The 18,710-nt window shown below is 43.1% G+C and overlaps 1 protein-coding gene across 12 annotated transcripts in view; it reads left to right on the top strand.

The window, feature by feature from the left end:
- The window catches only part of LOC146353922 (E3 ubiquitin-protein ligase RNF213-like), a 138,390-nt gene that overhangs the window by 98,825 nt on the left and 20,855 nt on the right, over positions 1-18,710 (top strand). For 10 of the 12 annotated variants that reach the window (XM_084837661.1, XM_084837658.1, XM_084837659.1 and 7 more), the window contains 15 exons: positions 713-894; positions 1,527-1,647; positions 4,913-5,013; positions 5,947-6,129; positions 6,312-6,469; positions 6,556-6,664; positions 6,949-7,063; positions 9,248-9,464; positions 9,759-9,955; positions 10,355-10,507; positions 13,090-13,200; positions 13,515-13,757; positions 16,366-16,447; positions 17,494-17,528; positions 17,826-17,920. In XM_084837661.1, the coding sequence (XP_084693787.1) occupies positions 713-894; positions 1,527-1,647; positions 4,913-5,013; positions 5,947-6,129; positions 6,312-6,469; positions 6,556-6,664; positions 6,949-7,063; positions 9,248-9,464; positions 9,759-9,955; positions 10,355-10,507; positions 13,090-13,200; positions 13,515-13,757; positions 16,366-16,447; positions 17,494-17,528; positions 17,826-17,920 (2,102 nt within the window). Of the gene's footprint in view, positions 1-712; positions 895-1,526; positions 1,648-4,912; positions 5,014-5,946; positions 6,130-6,311; positions 6,470-6,555; positions 6,665-6,948; positions 7,064-9,247; positions 9,465-9,758; positions 9,956-10,354; positions 10,508-13,089; positions 13,201-13,514; positions 13,758-16,365; positions 16,448-17,493; positions 17,529-17,825; positions 17,921-18,710 lie in introns of those variants that run through there. The other 2 variants (XM_084837660.1, XM_084837669.1) reach the window with 2 other exon arrangements.

The raw sequence follows: 18,710 nt of genomic DNA, 5'->3' as shown, positions 1-18,710 counted from the left end.
GGTGGGGCATTAGACACCTCATTTGGATCTACCATAACAGTGGCATCTAGATTGCTTCGAACCCGGATGACTTTATCCTCAAAGTGTGCTGAACCACTCTAAAGAGTTCTGCTGGGCAGCTACTCGAGGCTGTGATAGAAGCTGCAAAGTTAGCCTTTTCCAGAGTCCATACCACCACATGGTAGGCATGATTATGTGCTCTAAGTAGTAATTGATCAGCTTCAGAGCAAGAGTTCCGCCACCTACTGTCTAGTCATTGTCCAGCATCCTTCATTGCCTCAACTCCACAGAGTACCATGGTTACAATAGGTTCTGCAGCACCAAAGAGGACCCTCAGGAGCAATCATGTTGATGTCCCTTCGCATCTCACCATTAAACAGAGAAACAAGGTCCTTGAAAGGATCGCCAGCTCTTTCCTCTGGAAAATCCCCCAGAACATTCAGGAACACATCAGGTTCTGTAAATCTTGGAGGGTGGACAATCTTAATGGGTCCTACATCTCTGCAGGGGGAAACTGCCACCGCTAGTCCACACTTCACCAGGAAGTGGGATGACTTCAGGATCTAAGATCCTGTTTTCCTATAGATTTATTCTGCTTAACTAAAAATGGGATAAACTAGACTATTCGGTTCTATCTGTATTAAGTTGGATGTATATTTTCCTTACTGTCTGTGTCTATAGTCAAAGTTCTGTTCATGCCTGATTGTCCTAGGTACTGGATGTGCTTGCTGCAGTGGCCTGCACTGAAATGTTGGAAGAAAAATTGTTGAAGTGCAGACCTCAAACATGGCTCCAGCAAGTAAAGAAACTCCAAATGCCAATTGAACTTGTGTGTACAGCAAACTACTTACAAAGCAATGGGAGCCAACGTGATCAACTGCTCCAGGAAGTCAAGTAGGTTAGAGTTTCAAAATTTAAAAATGCTGTTTGAATCTTATCCCCATTGACATTAACGTTTATGGCATTGTTCTTCAGTCACATGATTATTTAGGCCATCCACATCCTCCACACCTGCTCCTGATGTGCCCTGGTACCATTGCATTCTAGCTTGCATGTTTTATATGTTACGCATATTCAAAATGTAACATGGCAACTCTATGTAAAGGGCAATTGTGGAAGCTACAAAGAAATATGGACTGGGCAGTCATGATAGCACAGTGGCTCAGTGAGCCTCTGATTCTGTCCCTGTTATAGTCTTGGTAGGACAGATGTGGTCTTTGAGCCGGCTAGAGATGTGTATGTGGAGTGGTACATATGGGCTGTTCCACTCACTCAGCATTGGCCCACTTCTTGCTTACCATTTACTGGTGAATTGGATCAATTGTCCTGGTCCTTCCCAAATCAGGCTTTTCACATTGCAGTGGCTTTGGTAAAGCAAATAAGACCACTTGCCTCTGCTGAAGGAGGTGATGATCTCTTACTTTTATTATACAAGAATCAGCTTGCTGCATCTCTCAGTCTAATTATCTGCTACTACCTCCCTACTTTTTAAAATAAGCCATAACTTGTTTTTCTCTTTGAAACAGGAGCCAATGGAATCGGGTTTACTCAGTGTCCCTCTTTGTGGAACATGTTCTGCTTGGAGCAGAAACATGGATGCCAGAGGTGCAGGATCTGGTAGAGAAGTACACCTCACAGCTTGGAAATGTAAGAACTCTATTCTCATTTGATGGGAAATACAATTTTTTAAGCAGCATCTTTTCTTTATTTGGGTCAGGCCTGTGAAGTATTGGACTGAAACGGATCTGTTCTCAGAGAACGAGTCTATTCTTCTTAAGCTTTATAGATGTTGCTATACTGCCCATCTGAGAGCTCCAGAATTCCTGTTTCAAATATTTGGAATTGGTTCCCATTGTTCATTCTTGGACTGCCATCCTAAACGCATTCACTGGGGTATGCATTCCTTTGTATTCAGTGGGACTTACTTCTCTATAAATATGTTTAGACCAATCCATGTTTATGGATTTCAGACCAACGTTTTGTGTACTCTGGTCAAAGCAACCCACATTTTACAGCAAGAAATGCCAAGTTCTGTATTCATTATGCATTATATAAACATCCATATGTGTTTATTATCAAGGGGGTGGAGATTGAGAAAAGATAGATTATGAGGGCAGGAGCCAAAGAGATGTGGTTGTGTGGGGAGACAAGAGCGATGTGGAGTACTTGGAGCCCTGCCCCCAGTTTTTTGGAGTATTGCATTCATTTTCAAGTTGATCTCCCAGCCATAAGAGCTAAACACTTAATTTCACAACAATTTAGTGCTGATACTCTGTGAGGTTGCCACATGAAGATTTGGGCATTGCACAGTAGTCCAGCTGCTGTTCTTCCCTGAAGAGTTGGAAGGAGGTGACTTCGCCCAGTTTGTTAATGTGCATTATTTTCAGCTGCATGTTTGTTTTTAGTTGAGGGGGGCCAATATTATCTTGGTGAGTTTGTGGGGGGGGAGGGAGAGGAGGTTGGATGGCACCACTTTGTGTGCGGTGGAATGGAAACTGGCTAGAATACGGGAATGAGGATCATATATATGTGTGTGTTGTTCCCCTTCCTATTTGTCTCCCAGTTGAAAGGTTTCTGGAGATCTGGGCAGCTGTTGCTGAACGACAGAGAAGTGAATAGAGAGGCTTCAACCAGGTCTTAATCCTGGATGAGTAGTATGATCTGGCGCTTGTGACAGAAATTTGGTGTGAAAATCAGGGGTTTGGGGGAATGTTGCTCAGCTCTGTCCACCAGGTTTCTGGGTGGAGCAGCAGATGAAATTTGAGGGACAGGATGTTGCAGTGTTTTATCATTATTCCATTAATCTTATGTGTGTTCATTTAGTGGTGGGCCATCAAGACATGGGGATTCTGTTGGCATACCATCCCCTCACTCTACTGACCAAAATCTTCCCTGCCAGAATTATTAGTGAAGGTGGTCTCAGGAGTGTGAGTGGTGTCTCCCAGTTTGGTTGACCTTGTGGGGGCTTAAATATCCTTGCTGAGGCCCCCTTGGCTGTTGTGGCTCAGGATTTCATCAAGTCCATGACAATTGTGGGCCTATCTCCATTAATGCCTGCTACCATCTTTGTTGCAGGATGCAGTGTGGATTTGGTTTTTGCTGCACAGGAAAATAGTGGGGATCTGGATGTGGGGGAGTTTGAAATAACTATTGTCATGGACAGATCATTCCCTCATAGGATTTAGGCTTACTGGGACTCCTGCAGGGGTGGTGGATAGGATAGACAGCCCTCAGAGAGTGATGGATCCAAATGATTTCCTGACAGCTCTGGAGATTTTCCTGCTACCTTCTGGTGGCTTTGGTGCAGCCCTTCTCAATCTCTGAAATGGAGTAGTGGCCCAGGCAGGAGACACAATGACTCCTAAATGCCCTCTTCCATTGACCAGAGCCTGAGTTCCTTGATTTTCCAAATAGCTGAAGGTAATGAAATGCATTCAGACATGATTAGAGCAATGATGAAGACTTGGGGTGAGTCAGACCAAACACAAGCTAAGTGTTCATAAGAAGAGCCATTCTGGATCAAACCAAAGGCTTCTTTAGTCCAGGCTTCTTTAGTCCAGGCTTCTATTCACACCATGGCCTACCTGATGCCTGTGGGAAGCCCACAATAGGACATGAATGCAATAGTACTCTCCCCCTCGTGTTCCCCAGCAACTGGTATTCAGAGGCATACTGCCGCTGATACTAGAAGTAATATATAGCCATAATGACTAGTAGCCATTGAAGGCCTTATCCTAAGTTTAGAGTCTACCTTGTGGCAGTGACATGGCAAAGAAATCTCACTGCTGCCATTGCATTAGCTCAGTTTTGGACAGTGGAGCTGTTGCAACTGGTGAAGGGATTATTACATCTGAATTCCAAGGGTGGATAGGAGGAACCCTTGGTGACCCACTGTTACCAATTTGCTAAACGCTTCATCAACAAAATTGCTCACATCCACTTCAGCTCAACTCAACAATTAGAGCAGGGTCCAGTGATATGCCCATGGCATCTGTTCATCCTATTTTTATGGAGAGCTTCCAGCTTATTCAGCCTGAGGATCTGAATACATTGCTTGGAATTTGAGACCCACCCATGTGCTCACTTGATCTTGCCCATTCTAGCCTGTGAAGGTGGCCAGAGGAGGCTTGGCCGGAGCATGGTAGTGGCTGGGATATGGGAGTTGTACTCCAAAATATCTGGAGAGCATCAGGTTTCCTGCTTCTGATCTAGAAGCATCAGGTTGCCTGTTTCTGCCTCTTTCTCATCTGGATTCAGGCCCAGTTTTAGGGCTGAAACTACTCTAGTTGCCTTGATGGACAACCTACATAGGGAACTGGAGAGGGGGAGTATGGCCCTGTTGGCTCTGCTGGACCTCTCAGCAATGTTCAGTACGAATGACCATGGTATCCATCTGAGGCATCTTCCAGGGATTGGAGTTGTGGGCACCATTTTGTGGTGGATCTGGTCGCCTGGTGTGTATACCTCAGGTGGTGCTGAGGAATTGCTGCTCATCCCCATTGCCTTTGACTTATAGTATCAAAGTAGCTAGTAATAAAAAATATGCTTCTTATTACTAGCCACCTTGAAACCATTAACTAAAACATTAAAGCTGCAGTTCTAAACATACTTACTGAGATCAGTGGAACTTACGTCTGAGTAATCATTCTTAGGATTGCCCTGAAATCCTATACAAACATACCTGGGAGTAAGTCATATTGAACTCGGTTGGATTTTGTCCCACAGTGTAGAGATGCATAGGGTTGTTCGGTGTACTCGCTATAGTAAAACAGTCAACACAATAAAGCCAGTTGGAACAGCTTGTGCAAGCCAATCTGAACAAATGCATATTTTGCCTGTGTTTGAGGGTCTTTTCCCATTAACTCTTTACTTTAAGCCTGGAATGTCATAGGATTCTTCTTGTTCTTTTCAGTGTTTTCAGTGGGATTCTGACATCAAAACTCATAAGACATTCACTGCCGTGATGAAAGTGCTATGCCAATGCAAGGCGGCTATCAGTTTAGCATTTTGCAGGTAATGCTTTGGAGACAAGTCTGGACCATTTTGGGAATATGCCTTCAGTGTCTCCTTATTCTTAAGTTCTGGAATAAATTTTCTGTCTGGAGCTGAAAAATATTCAGACATGTAAACTGCACAGATCCCTGTAATGCAGGAAATGAGTAGAGGAATCTGCGTAAGAACAATTTTAAATGCAGATGATCATATTGAACGTATTTCCATTTGGTAGAGGAGTGAAATATTGTTTGTTTATTTAATACATTTGTATCCTGCCTCGTCAGGATAGTTTCAGACAACTTACAATGACACAGTAGGACAGGGCTGAAATGATTTGGTGTCTCCCTTTAGACAAAATCTACCCCAGAATTATTTCAGTAGTTACTCATGGATCAGTACCACCCTGTGCTTCAGCCTACAACAAATTTTATTTAAAATATTTATGCCCTGCTTTTCCATATCTGTGTTCAAAACTGCTTGCAAATGAGATACTAAAAACAAACTAAAAGTAAACCAATCCAACAGCAGCAAAGAGATAAATAAAACAGCAATAGAATTGTAACCAACTAAAGCAAAATCAGGCTGTTAGGCAGGCTTCAAGCCAGACATGAGAGAATAAAATAGTCTTTCATTGGTGCCAAAGTTATAATTATGTAGGTGCCAGCAAACATTCCTGATGAAGCTATCTTTGATCACCATTCTCTTTGTCTCCAAAGACAAAGGGCTCTGGAAAGGGGTGATCTAAGTGGATGGACAGATTCATATGGGAGAAAGCAGTCATTCAGAAATAAAAATATTGTTAGAACTGCTTTTACTTTTGGGGAGACATGGGCTAATAGAATGCTTATGCATATATTGTCTTATTTCCTGTAATAGTCAGATAGGTCTATAATTAAATATGTGTTAAATCCATATATATGTTTGCGCTGACTGTTGTTTTTGGATTCACAGGTATGGTTTGAGGCCATGCCCAATTTGTTTGGGAGATCCTGGAGATCCAGTGAACCTTCCTTGTGATCATGTGCATTGTCACAGTTGTATCAAACGATGGCTGGTGCCAGGACAGATGTTCTGTCCATTCTGCCTAGCCAACCTACCAGATGATTATACTCCCACAGTATCCAAGGAGCTCAGGTAAAGCTTTATCCCTGATCCAGCAGATGATAATCCTGATAGTGATTTTGACCTCTGACCTTAATTTCTGAGGACCTTGTCTCACCCTATTGACTTTGCATTTCTTAGCGTTACTCACATGCATTATGATGCAGCTTCTGCAGTTGGCTAGATAGGTAATATTTCACCCATTTTCCCCACAGCATTGCCATAGAAAAAAATGCCCAGTTCCGTAAGTTTTGCAACAGTTTTTTCATTGACCTGGTTTCCACAATGTGTTTCAAAGACAATAAGCCCCCAGAAAAAGCTGTGATCCAGGAGCTGCTGATGCTGCTGTTTGCTCATAAGAGGCTTTTAAGAGGTATGCTCTCATACCCCTGTCAATTGCCCTACCTTTAATGAACTGACTTCATTATTTCTCTAAACTGAATTGCAATATATGTCTAGGTTTTGGTGAGTTTGCTGTGCATACGAAATCTCTGTCCCCTTTTGATGATGTGGTGGATAAAACTCCTGTAATCCGTTCTGTGGTGCTAAAGTTACTCCTAAAATACAGGTAAGGAGTTTTACCTGGGATATGTGAGCTGGGGCAATGCATCCTGCTTTCCGTTCTGTGTTAATATAATTGATGCTCTAGTTCCCTTGAAGTCCCTGTGGTCCTCACAAGAGCTCAACTATCACTTTTCAGAAACTGCTGTAACCCCGCCCCCCGCCCCCAAATACAGTTGCATTTGAAATGTGTTTCAAATGGAGATCACTTTTCAGGTTTAGAATATGATTAGTATCAGTAGAAGTACATGGTTTATTCACTAATAAGGGGAGGTTTCTCTGTTTCCATAGCTTCGATTATGTAAAGGTCTATATAGAAACATATTTATCACAAGTAGAAGCAAGTTGCATCCAAGACAAAGAAGATAAAATAGAACTGTATACGCTTTTTGTCAACTGCTTTGAGGTAACTATATTTTCCCAATCTTCTCTTCTTTTTTTGTAGAGGGTAACTTGGCCAATGGGAACTGTATATTTGAAGTCTCTAGAAAACAAATTCCTTTATAATTGTATCAGAGTTGTTTTTCAAAAGGAGTGTGCTGCCCCTCTTAAAAGGAAATAAGTTAAGTTAATTCTTTGTTTTAAAAATCTGCATTTGTTCCACCTTTTCTATGCCCTATGCTATGGCTACTGTGGTCTTTGATTTTCTCTGGAAAATCTTAGGTTGTGTCCAGACTTTACCTTTTCAGAAACATGCAGGAAGTATTGTAGGGCTGTCATTGTATCCTCCTCACATGTTTTGGAAGGAAATTGACTAGACCAGAAGCTGCTTAAGATCTATTTTAGTCCATTCCACTGCTTAATTGACTTCTGTGGAACTAAGGAAAAGAACTAAAGTAAGAAAAACAGAGTTAACAGGCTTTTCCACTTCAGCCAAGTCCCCCCTCCCTTATAGTTATATATTTACCAAGCTATTAACTGCTGGATCAGGTACAGGAAAAGTAGCTTTCCTTGCTCTGCAAAAATGAAGCCTGTACCACAGCTTTTGTGTTCGCATCAGTTTAAAGAGTACTGTGTATTTTACGGGATCACTAAAAATGTGCATATTTCGGTAATTGGAGATTCACATGATGGCAAATTCTTTGCTATTTTCATTACTTTAAAAAGCAGAAAGTTTAGCCCTCCCACCTGTTTTCCTTCAAGGACCCCAAGGCAGCTTACATTATCTTCCTCCTCTCCATTTTATCTTCAAAACATCCTTGTGCGGTAGGTTAGGCTGAGAGTCAGCGACTGGTCCAATGTCACCCAGTGAGCTTCATGGCTGAGTGGGGACTAGAACCTGGATCTCTCAAGTCCCAGTCCAACACTCTAACCACTACACCACACTGGCTGTGCCATTAGGCAGAGTGAGGTGGTAGACTCAGGTGACTGATATTGGGGGGTATGGAGATGGCAGCAGCAGCAGTATTCCCCTGGTTGTACCTCTCTGCTGGAGCTGTGCTTTCCAGGTAGCCTGCCCTGCACCCCCTCGGCTAGCCTGCTGCTCTTAGCTGAAGTAGAGGATGCTGTCCTATCACCAATGTTGGAGTAAAATACCTCTGCTAGTCTAGGCAGCTTCTGTATATGGAAAGGGGCTGACGGGGGAGGAGACAACTTGTCCTTCACCTCAGCAGCAAAATGTTTTGGGCCATTTGGGGCTATAACCCTCACACTTTTTGCCCCATTTGGGCCCCAAATGATTAGAAAAGATTGGAAGAGATTTGCAATATAATGAAATAATGTGTGGAGGGAGAATCATGGAAAAGATGCAGAATAGACAGTCTTCCCCATGGCGGAGGATAAAGTATACCTGTTCTGAAGCTAGTGTACTTCTTTTATCTCCAGCTGCTCTCCCCACCACCGCTGCTGCCCACATCTGGCCGGTGTAAGCCTGGAAGGGCTTTGGGTTCAGCAGCTCCTTCATCTCCACTTCTTCCTCTCCTGCCCCTATAGTATTGCCTTGCCTCCCTGTTTTATTTATACATTCATTCATTCACTCACTCACTCTCTCACTCACTCACTTTTATTTGATTTGTACCCCCACCTTTCTATCAAACAATGGCATTCAAGGGGGCTTGCGGGCACAATTAAAATTGATTAAAACAATAAAAGGATACATTAAAATACAATAAAAACATAACAATTACAGAATAAAAAATAGCACCCAACCCAACAGACTCACGTGCTAAAGGCCTTCTTGAATAAAGCAGTCTTTGCCTGCCAGTGAAAGGACAGCAGAGAGGGAGCAAACCCAGCCTGCCTTGGGAGGGAAACTCCACAGCATAGGAGCAGTCATCAAAAAGGCCCTCTCTCAGGTCACCACCAAATGCACCTCTGAAGGCAGCTTTCTCAAAAGAAGGGCCTCTCCAGAACATCTTAAGAACCAAGCAGGCTCGTATGGGAGATCTTTTAGGTAGCCTGGTCTTGACCAAAATATTCGGGGGGGGGGGGGTTCAAAAAATGCAATCACTAGGAAGCAGAGTAAATTATGTAGACTAGCTTAATTTTCATCCAGCAGTTTCCTTGGCACTAAATTGCTTAACTTAAGAGCTTTAGCACTATGGTATGAAATATTTTAGTTGAAATTGGAAATACAATTCCTTTTTTCCAGGATTCGATCTGTGAGAAACCAGGAGCCTTCTCTGAGGAAAGCAAGATAGAGCATCTCCAAAAGAATGGGCTTTTCTTGAAAGAGTATTTACAGTGGAGCAGAAGTAGCAAAGAAATCTCTCAAGAATCCACCATTGAGTACTTGCAGGGAGTGGCCAAGACCCGACTATGTATGGATAGGGCCGCAGAGCTGCTCTTTGAACTTCATAGAACCTCAGGCAAGTGGGATTATAGAGACCGCAGGGAATGGAAATGTGCCAAAGAACTGGTGTATGAGACAATTTTTACTGATAGATTATTTATATGATGGAACTTTCCTCTGTGTCCATATTTAACAGAAAAATAAAACACTGCTTTTGTTGTTCTGTAGGCTTTCTGTCCTGCCACTTGAGTGTGTTCTGCCCTTTCAAATGCAAACCTTTACAAGATGTTTGTTCTTCAGTGCTTCTTAAAAAGTTATCGATAGCTGAGCATAGCTAGGACCTAAGCCTTCATTTCCCTTCTCTTTGCAGATGATAGTAATGAAACAGAGAAGAAACTCTACCTGCAAGAAGTGATGCAATTCTGCTGTAGGATTCAAAATGACTGGTGTAGAGTTTACCTTGTTCGAAAGCTTACCGACCAGTATGGGATGGAATTCACGCAGAGGCTTTCCAGTGAAAATCAGTGTCACTGGGTATTTCCATTAGAAATAATTCAACAGCAACAGGTATTGCAAATCTATCTCTACCATTAACAACTTCTAGATGCTAATTAATGGGCACTGGCTTGGTACAGGAGGGCCAAATGGAGTTGGGTGGTAAGAGGGAACTTGGAAAAATAAAAGGCATTTGTTTGGTTTATATTGAGACTTGGCTCTCTAAGCAGAATGCATGGCACAGAAGGACTGGGCAGGCATCTATCAAGGATGCTTTAAAATATAGGCTATCCTGCTTTATGTCAGGTAGCTCAGACTGAATGACCCAGAGACCTGTGCCTAATTACTCTATAGACAACTTCAAACTCTTAAAGGTTGAAATCCAACTGCAAGATCTTCCTTTTGTTAGGCAGATTCTGTAGTTATAAACACATTCTTTAGAATTTGTTTTCATATTCACACTTTTTGAAGATGGGACTTCTTTGTATTTTGTGGCCTCAGAGGCATGAGCACGATCAGATTGATCGATTCTTGGTATGTGGCAACAACTACAGAATGGTGCGTGATGCTATGGGAAAAGCAATGATGGAATGCCAGACAGATGGTGTTGCAGCAGCCATGAAGGTAAGACCCTTTCTTCTGATCAGCACAGCTCTTATTTATTTATTTATTTATTAATTTCTGTACTGCCCAATAAAACCACAAAATGCGTCATAAAATACTTTTGCTCTTGTGTGTCTTATGTCTGTGTGTGTGCTTGTGTTGTGAGCAAGCAAAGCACTATACACGTCCACATTGCAATACAGTGGGCAAAGCACTACACACACATTTATTAATTTCTATTATTCCAATACTACTCCACTGTGTGGCAAAACAAGCCCGCCCAATATGAGGCTTCTTTGGGATCTTGGCAGGGGCTGTCTGAAATTTGGCAGGTGTCATGTGGCTAAATTTTGTTTAATTAAAATATAAAATACATATAAAATATTCATTTTGTGTATGTTTAGAAAAAAAAAAGCACATTACTACAGAAACAAACTATTTTGCCAGCCTGCCTACCAGGTAATGTGTGTATTCGGTCAAAGAGAGCCTGAGCTTGTGATTCTTTTGAATAGGAAGTACTGGGGAAAGGGTTATTTGCACTTCAAAGAAACCTACAGCAGAGATTAGGGATAGTGACCTCTGCTTCAATACACCTAACTTACTATCCCTTCTGAGTTTGGTTTGAGTTTCTGAGAACAGCACATTTCACCTGTGCCTAGCACAAAAACTACTGGACCAAACTGTCTGAAATTTGACAGGTGGGATCCCCTCAGGGGGGCTGAGAGTTCCCCAAATGTTATGGACTTCTGCGCAAGCAGTGAAAATTTACAGCTCCTTGCTTTGAGAGTTTTTGTGGAATCAATAAAATTTCACAAAAACTACTTGGCCAAATTGCCTGAGATTTGGCACGTGGACACCTCTCCATGGGGGCTGAGAGTTCACCAAATATCATGGCCGTTTGGGTTTTCCCATGTAAGTCAATGGGAAAACATCAAAAACGAGTGATTTGATGTCTGAATCTTGCTTTGGATTCGGATCCGAGTTGAAGTGGATGGGGTCTGAATCAGTCCACAGTGAAGCGGGGCCGCTTTGGAAGGTCCACATCAGCATCCTAAGCAAAGGGGGGGGGGGGGTCTGCGCACAGCCCTACTTAAAACTACAACATAAAAGTACAAACCACAATAAAACCTACCAGCAATGCAGAGATTTAAAATACAGTAACAGATTTAAAACAGCAAAGCTAAAAGACTAGAACACTAAAATGCTGGGAAAATAAAAAGGTCTTCACCTGGCACCTGAAAGAGTACTATGTAGATGCCAGGTGAACCTCTCTAGGCAGCTCATTCCACAGCAGAAAAGGCCCTCTTCCTGGTAGCCACCTGCCTCACTTCCTTTGGCAGGGGCTCCCAGAGAAGGACTTCTGAAGATGATCTTAGGGTTCAGGCAGGTACATATGGGAGGAGGCGATCCTTCAGATAACTTGGCCTCAAGCTGTTTATGGCTTTGAAAGTTAATGCCAGCACTTTGAATTGGGCCCAGAAGCGGACTGGCAGGCAGTGCAGCTGGAAAAGTACTGGCATAATATGATCATGTTGGCCAATCCCTGTTAACAGTTTCGCAGCCGTGTTTTGGACCAGCTGAAGTTTCTGGACCATTTTCAAAGCCAGCTCCAAGTATAACACACGGCAGTAATCCAGACAAGAGGTTATCAGAGCATGGATAACTGTAACTAGGCTATCTCTGTCCAGATAAGGGCAGAGCTGAAGAGGTCCCTCTCTGCTTCTTTAGCAAAAAATGGCATTTAAGGTGTCATACGCTCCTGTTGATGTTTCATTCCCTCCCTCCCTCCCTTCCTATAGCTGGGCTGGATTAAATAGGTTTTCTTGCCTTTTTACTTGTCTCTTGCCCAAACAAACGTCTATCAGTGTTCTGATAACTTTCTCCAAGGTCTTTTCAGCAAGTGTCAGTCATCCATGATTGGAGCACCAGAATTATGTTTTACAGTATTTATATACCACTTTTCAAAATAGTTCGAGGGACAAGCCATTCTTGCATTGACTGGAACAACAAGAGTAGCAAATAGGATCTGAGCTTTGATCACTGCACATTCTACTAGAAACATTGATTTTAGTTATCCTGTAATCAGTACCTTTCCTTCACCTGTGCCATTTTGTGGCATGCTTCATATGGTGTTCTAGGTTGGGGTTGGAGGCTACCTTCAGGGAGAAACTTAAGAGTGCATGGAGAAATGCCCATTGCAATAACTTGATCCAGTTAAGGGAATCATACTAAATATGACTTTGGAACAGTCTGCAAACAGTTTCTTGCCTGGCTGCCTATGCCAAATACGGATTGCCTCCAGGTGACCTTTTAAAAAAGTGGTTTGGTTTGGTTAGTTTCCTTTTAAGGCCACAAATGTTTCTAATAAAGATATGTGTGTACTAGTGCACTAGTTTGTTTGTTTTTTAAAGTGATGGAGTAACTTTTTGTGGATCTGTTTGCAAGGCTGCCCTTGTATGGATATAATTTCATGCTTGCGTAGGTTTACTGTTGTCCTCTTCATTAATATCAGTAACTGCTACCAAACAAAGATGGAAGTTCCACTGTCAGTAGTCTTTCCTACCCACCCCTTCCTCAAGTTTTAGTAACTTGTGTCTTTTCAGGCATGTAATGGCTCCAAATCTGGACAAGCTGTTCATTTTCTCTTAGCTGTCTTCAGAGAGCTGACATCTCTGTATGGGTGCAAGGACCCAAGTCTTCAGCCAAAGCAGAAGGTAAATGCCTTGCTCTGGTGCCAGATAGCATGTTGGTTTGCCCACAAATGCTGCTTCTTGGGGAGAGAGGGAGCTTTGAGCTGTCAACAATAGTAATGAAACAGCGGAGGACTGTGCAAAGGTTGGTTGTGGTTTTCCTCAGCAGCTTTCATTTGAAAATCTGTCTCTACTTATATACATTATTATTCATCTCCTTCCAAATGTTCAATTACCATAGTTGACTATACTTCATGTAAAGAGTGAAGTGGGTCTTTTGAGTGTGGCTGACAAATTTACTGTTTTGTTAAAAAGTAAATAAAATCTTCTTATTTCAGCAATGTGATGTTCTTAAGGCGTTCATCCAGAACTCCAAAGTTCTTCCTTCTCCAGAACTGGAAGCCTTTGCAGACTCTCTTGTGGCCAACAGTCTGCCCTCACTGACACTGAGCCCCCAGGAATCCAGTCACAAGAGGATAGTGATTGAAATGGCGGTTCACACTGCAGCTGTTTTGCTGTCTGGACAGAATCGAATACTTGAACCTCTAAGAAATCTGGCATTCTCCCCCAACACCATGCAGGTAAAGAAATGTATGCTGAGTAGAGATGTATGAGAATTTCATTCATTCACAACCCTGAACGCGAGCAGGAGTGCAAGTCTTGGAAAATTTTCACAATTTTCTAAACTTGCATTTGCGTTCAGAATTGCACACTTGAGCAAGTGTGCACTCCCCCGCCCCCCAGTCCACATTTTCATGCTTTAGCCTATGGAGGGAAAGTGTGCATTTTGGGCACGCTCATTTTCCTGATGGAAAATGTGAATTTTTCCCAATCGGATAAAGACGCCCAGGGACGCAAACGAGGCAAAACAAGCTTCGCGGAGGAATTCGGAGAACCTCATCAAGCTTCAACATCACATGTTCACCCATCCCTAATGCTGAGCTTTCCTTTAGCATTCCTGCCCATTCCTTTAAACATTACTACTTTATTCGCGGCCTGTTACATCCTGGGCCAGGGAGAGAGACGGTGGAACCCTCGGTAGCACGCTGTGACGAGTTTGCACGGCACTTTGAGGATAAAGTCGCTCAGATTCGTCATGAATTGGACACCACCATTAATGCAGTTCCATTGGTAGAGGCGTTCAGAGCACCGTCTGGTCCAGTTGTATTGGATGAGTTTCAGTTACTGAGGCCTGAGGATGCGGACAAGGTGCTTGGCCAAGTCCGATCGACCACTTGTGTGCTTGACCCTTGCCCTTCATGGCTTATTAAATCAAACAAGGAGGGGTTGTCCGGCTGGGTCCAGGAGGTTGTAAATTCCTCCTTGAGAGAGGGAGTGGTGCCTGCCGCTTTAAAAGAGGCAATAATTAGACCACTCCTGAAAAAGCCTAACCTGGACCCAGAGGATGTTAACAATTATAGGCCAGTGGCCAACATCCCCTTCCTGGGCAAGGTGCTTGAGCGGGTGGTTGTAGGACAGCTCCAGGCACTCTTGAATGAAACGGATTATCTAGATCCATTTCAATCGGGCTTCAGGCCTGGTTTTAGAACGGAAACTGCCTTGGTCGCCCTGTGGGATGACCTCTGCCGGGAGAGGGACAGGGGGAGTGTGACCCTGTTGATTCTCCTGGACCTCTCAGCAGCTTTCGATACCATCGACCATGGTATCCTTCTGGATAGGTTGTCTGGGTTGGGAGTAGGAGGCACTGCACTACGGTGGTTCCGCTCCTACTTCGATGGCCGATTCCAGAAGGTGGTGCTGGGGGAATACTGCTCTGTGCCATGGCAATTGTGCCATGGGATTCCACAGGGCTCTATTTTATCCCCCATGCTGTTTGACATCTACATGAAACCACTGGGGGAGGTTATCCGGAGGTGTGGGCTGAGGTGCCATCAATATGCAGATGACACCCAGCTCTACCTCTCTTTTACATCAAAACCAGGTGAGGCAGTGACTGTTCTGAATCAGTGCCTGGGCACGGTAATGGACTGGATGAGGGCTAATAAACTGAAACTCAATCCAGACAAGACGGAGGTACTGTTAGTGGGTGGTTCGTCTGCCCGGCTAGGTGATATTCAACCTGTTCTGGAGGGGGTTGCACTCCCCCTAAAGGATCAGGTTTGTAGTTTGGGGGTGCTCTTGGATCCAGAACTGTCACTTGAGGCACAGGTGAACTCAGTGGCACGGAGCACTTTTTATCAGCTTAGGCTGGTATACCAACTACGCCCTTATCTGGACAGAGATAGCCTAGCTACAGTTATCCATGCTCTGATAACTTCTCGTCTGGATTACTGCAGTGCGTTATACGTGGGGCTGCCTTTGAAAATTTTCCGGAAACTTCAGCTGGTCCAAAATAGGGCAGCAAGATTGTTAACAGGGACTGGCCTGCGAGCTCATATTATGCCAGTACTTCTCCAGCCGCACTGGCTGCCAGTCCATTTCCGGGCCTGATTCAAAGTGCTGGTGTTAACATTCAAAGCCCTTAATGGCTTGGGGCCAGGTTACCTGAAGGATCGCCTCCTCCCATATGTGCCTGCCCGGACTTTAAGATCATCATCAGCGGCCCTTCTCCGTGAGCCCCTGCCAAAGGAAGTGAGGCGGGTGGCTACTAGGAGGAGGGCTTTTTCTGCTGTGGCACCCCGGCTCTGGAATGAGCTCCCTAGTGAGGTTCGCCTGGCGCCTACATTGTATTCCTTTCAGCGCCAGGTGAAGACCTTTTTATTTTCCCAGGCATTTTAGCATTTTAGCTTTCTAAAATTTTATCTTTGTTGTTTTAAATCTGTATTTTAAACTCCTGCACTGCTGCTAGGTTTTATTGTGGTTGTATTGTTATATTGTGGTTTTAATGTTCTGTATATTTTAAATTGTTTTATTGTGTGTTGTTTGGATTTAATTTTTGTGAACCGCCCAGAGAGCTTCGGCTATTGGGCGGTATAGAAATGAAATAAATAAATAAATAAATAATTATTTGCATTTCCTTTTCTGTTAATTCCCTTGCATTTTGGAGTAACTGGTGGTATACCCTAGTCTCCTAATTTTCTCTTCTCTTTGGTTACATGAGAAAATGTGTTAACTATATCTGGGGATTAGCAAGTCTTTTGGGCCAATCAGATCAGAGACTGCCATAAGAAAGATGCTGCTCACTGTTTGTTACTGTAGTATCACTTTGATTCTCATTCTTTCCTGCAGAATGCTTTTCTGCCAACAATGCCAGAAGACTTACTAGCTCAGGCTGTGAACTGGAAGGCAACAGAAGGGCTTCACTGGTATAGTAAGTACCATGTCCAGTTTTGGGAGCAAGCTGGGGAAAGCCATTGTTTCAGTTGTGGTTTCCTGAAAGTGGAAATATTCCAGGGTACAGAGAAGATTTATATTGCTTTTTTCAGATACTATGTTCTCTCGAGTCAAATTACCCTGTAGTATCAAGTTAGGCTAATGGACATGTGGTTATGTATCAATGTGGCCTTTTAAAAAGAACCTGATTGAATGTTATTTCCAAGAAACTAGAAGCAGTAGGTAAAAATGTTTACAAATATACATTGCACAAGTCATAGAAGGAAAGTTGGGAGCCATCCACAATATTTTCCTGACATGGGATCAAGTAGCAGATTGGTGCTAATCTGTGGAGAATCCTAATTATCTTTGAAAGCATCCAGATTTTTTTTACATGAACTCTTGTGGTGAGACTGTGTGATAGAGTTGGTTGTTAGAATGGCCAGACATTTGTTCATTGGCGGGGAGGATGTTATTCAGCTGAGACACTGAAGTCCCAGAAGTTGATCTCACATCGAGACACAACTAGAGCAGCAGTAGAAAAACACTGGGAAACGCAGGAGCTTTTAGCCATGCTGGCATATTGTTCATGCCCTTTATACCCATCTAATACAGCATAACAGTCCATAGTGTGTCTCCTGTCCTCCCAATTTATTTTGTAAGAAATAAAGACTGAATAGCACTTAGGGCAGTATCCAGTGGTAGTCTTAATTAGATTAGGCCCATTCACTTCAATGCGTCTACTCTGTGTCGGAATACCATTGGATACTATTCTTAGTCTTCCACATATGTAACAGTTATTGAACAATTTTCATGTTTCCTTGTCAACCATATGGTTTTGCTATTATTTATGAAGATTACCTGAAGGTCAAACTAACTTACTATAAATTGCTGGGTGTTGCGAATTGACATCTCCCTGGTAATGTTTAGTTAAGGAAGATACATGATGACAAGGGACCCATTACATTAAAGGGACCCATCTAACACTCTACCCAGTACATCCCCGTTGTGTTGATTTCTTTTCTTTTTCTTTGTTCAAATCAGCATGTCCAAATGGCCACCCCTGCACTATTGGAGAGGTAAGAGCTTTCACTCTCTGTGTATGCATGTGCGCACACGCGTATGTGTGTGCGTCCGTGTTCTAGTTTATTTCTTTAAATGCAGTCTGTACTATATTTTGCATAGCACTTCGTGATTATATCTTGTTTAAGACTGCCTTGCAGGTCAACTAAATAACCTTTGCCTTATTTTTTTACAGTTGCTTAGCAATTTGAGAGAGAGAATTATCGTAGCCATGTGACAATTGGACTTTATATTAGGGAGAAGCAAGAAGGCCTAATTTGTCTCATTTGTAATCTTTGCTCTCTCCTTTTCAGTGTGGTCGCCCTATGCAACTAGGTCTATGTGTTGATTGTGGCGCTGAAATAGGAGGCAACTACCACATCGCATTGCCAAATTTTCAACGAGCACGGTAGTTTTCTTTTCTTCAATCTCTTTAAATGTTGAATGAAATATTTTATTTAGGGAGCGTTAACTGAGAAGCTTAGCCATTATGGTTCTGGTGCACATGCAGTTTATGTTCTATATTTTTGTTGTCATCCCACTAGCACCTTGGCTGAAATATCCATTTTGCTCAAAGAAAGGCAGCAAGAGACTTGAAAGCTGCCAGGGACAAGAGGCTCCTGGATGACAGTAGGGGAGCTATTACATATGTGTGTCTTCTACAGTCACATAATTAAAGGAGGTTGTCAACTGCAGTATGCAAAGATTAGGACTTCTGAATAGGCTCAAAAGCCTTCCTAATTACTGAGTCACCACCCAAGTCAGAGAACCCCAGTCCAATTCAGTGCCCCAGCAGGAAACACAGCCCAGTCCTGAAGAGTACTTAACTCAAGATATATCAGGAGGCTAAAGTATCACCTGGGCACCCCTCATTGTACTCCTTCATTCTGCATACCTCTATTTAAATGTTGCTTAGAACCATGGCTTCTGTTACACCGACCTGATCTGTCTTTAGTAGCCAGGAGTCTAACAAAAGCTATCAGTTGCTACTAGTCCTGATGGCTATCTGCTGCCTCCAATATCAGAGGCAGTATGCCTATGTACACCAGTTGCTGGGGAACATGGGTGGGAGGGTGCTGTTGCACTCATGTCCTGCTGATGGATTCCTGGTCAACAACTGGCTGGCCACTGTGTGAACAGAATGCTGGACTAGATGGACCCTTGGTCTGATTAAGCACGGCTCTTCTTCTGTTCTATTC

Source organism: Heloderma suspectum, chromosome 2 (genome assembly GCF_057233095.1).
Source record: "Heloderma suspectum isolate Gila_16-S chromosome 2, 16-S_ref, whole genome shotgun sequence".
Classification (NCBI taxonomy): Eukaryota; Metazoa; Chordata; class Lepidosauria; order Squamata; family Helodermatidae; genus Heloderma; species Heloderma suspectum.
Note: the sequence above shows the minus strand (reverse complement) of the source record. Positions and strands in the feature narration are given on the sequence as shown.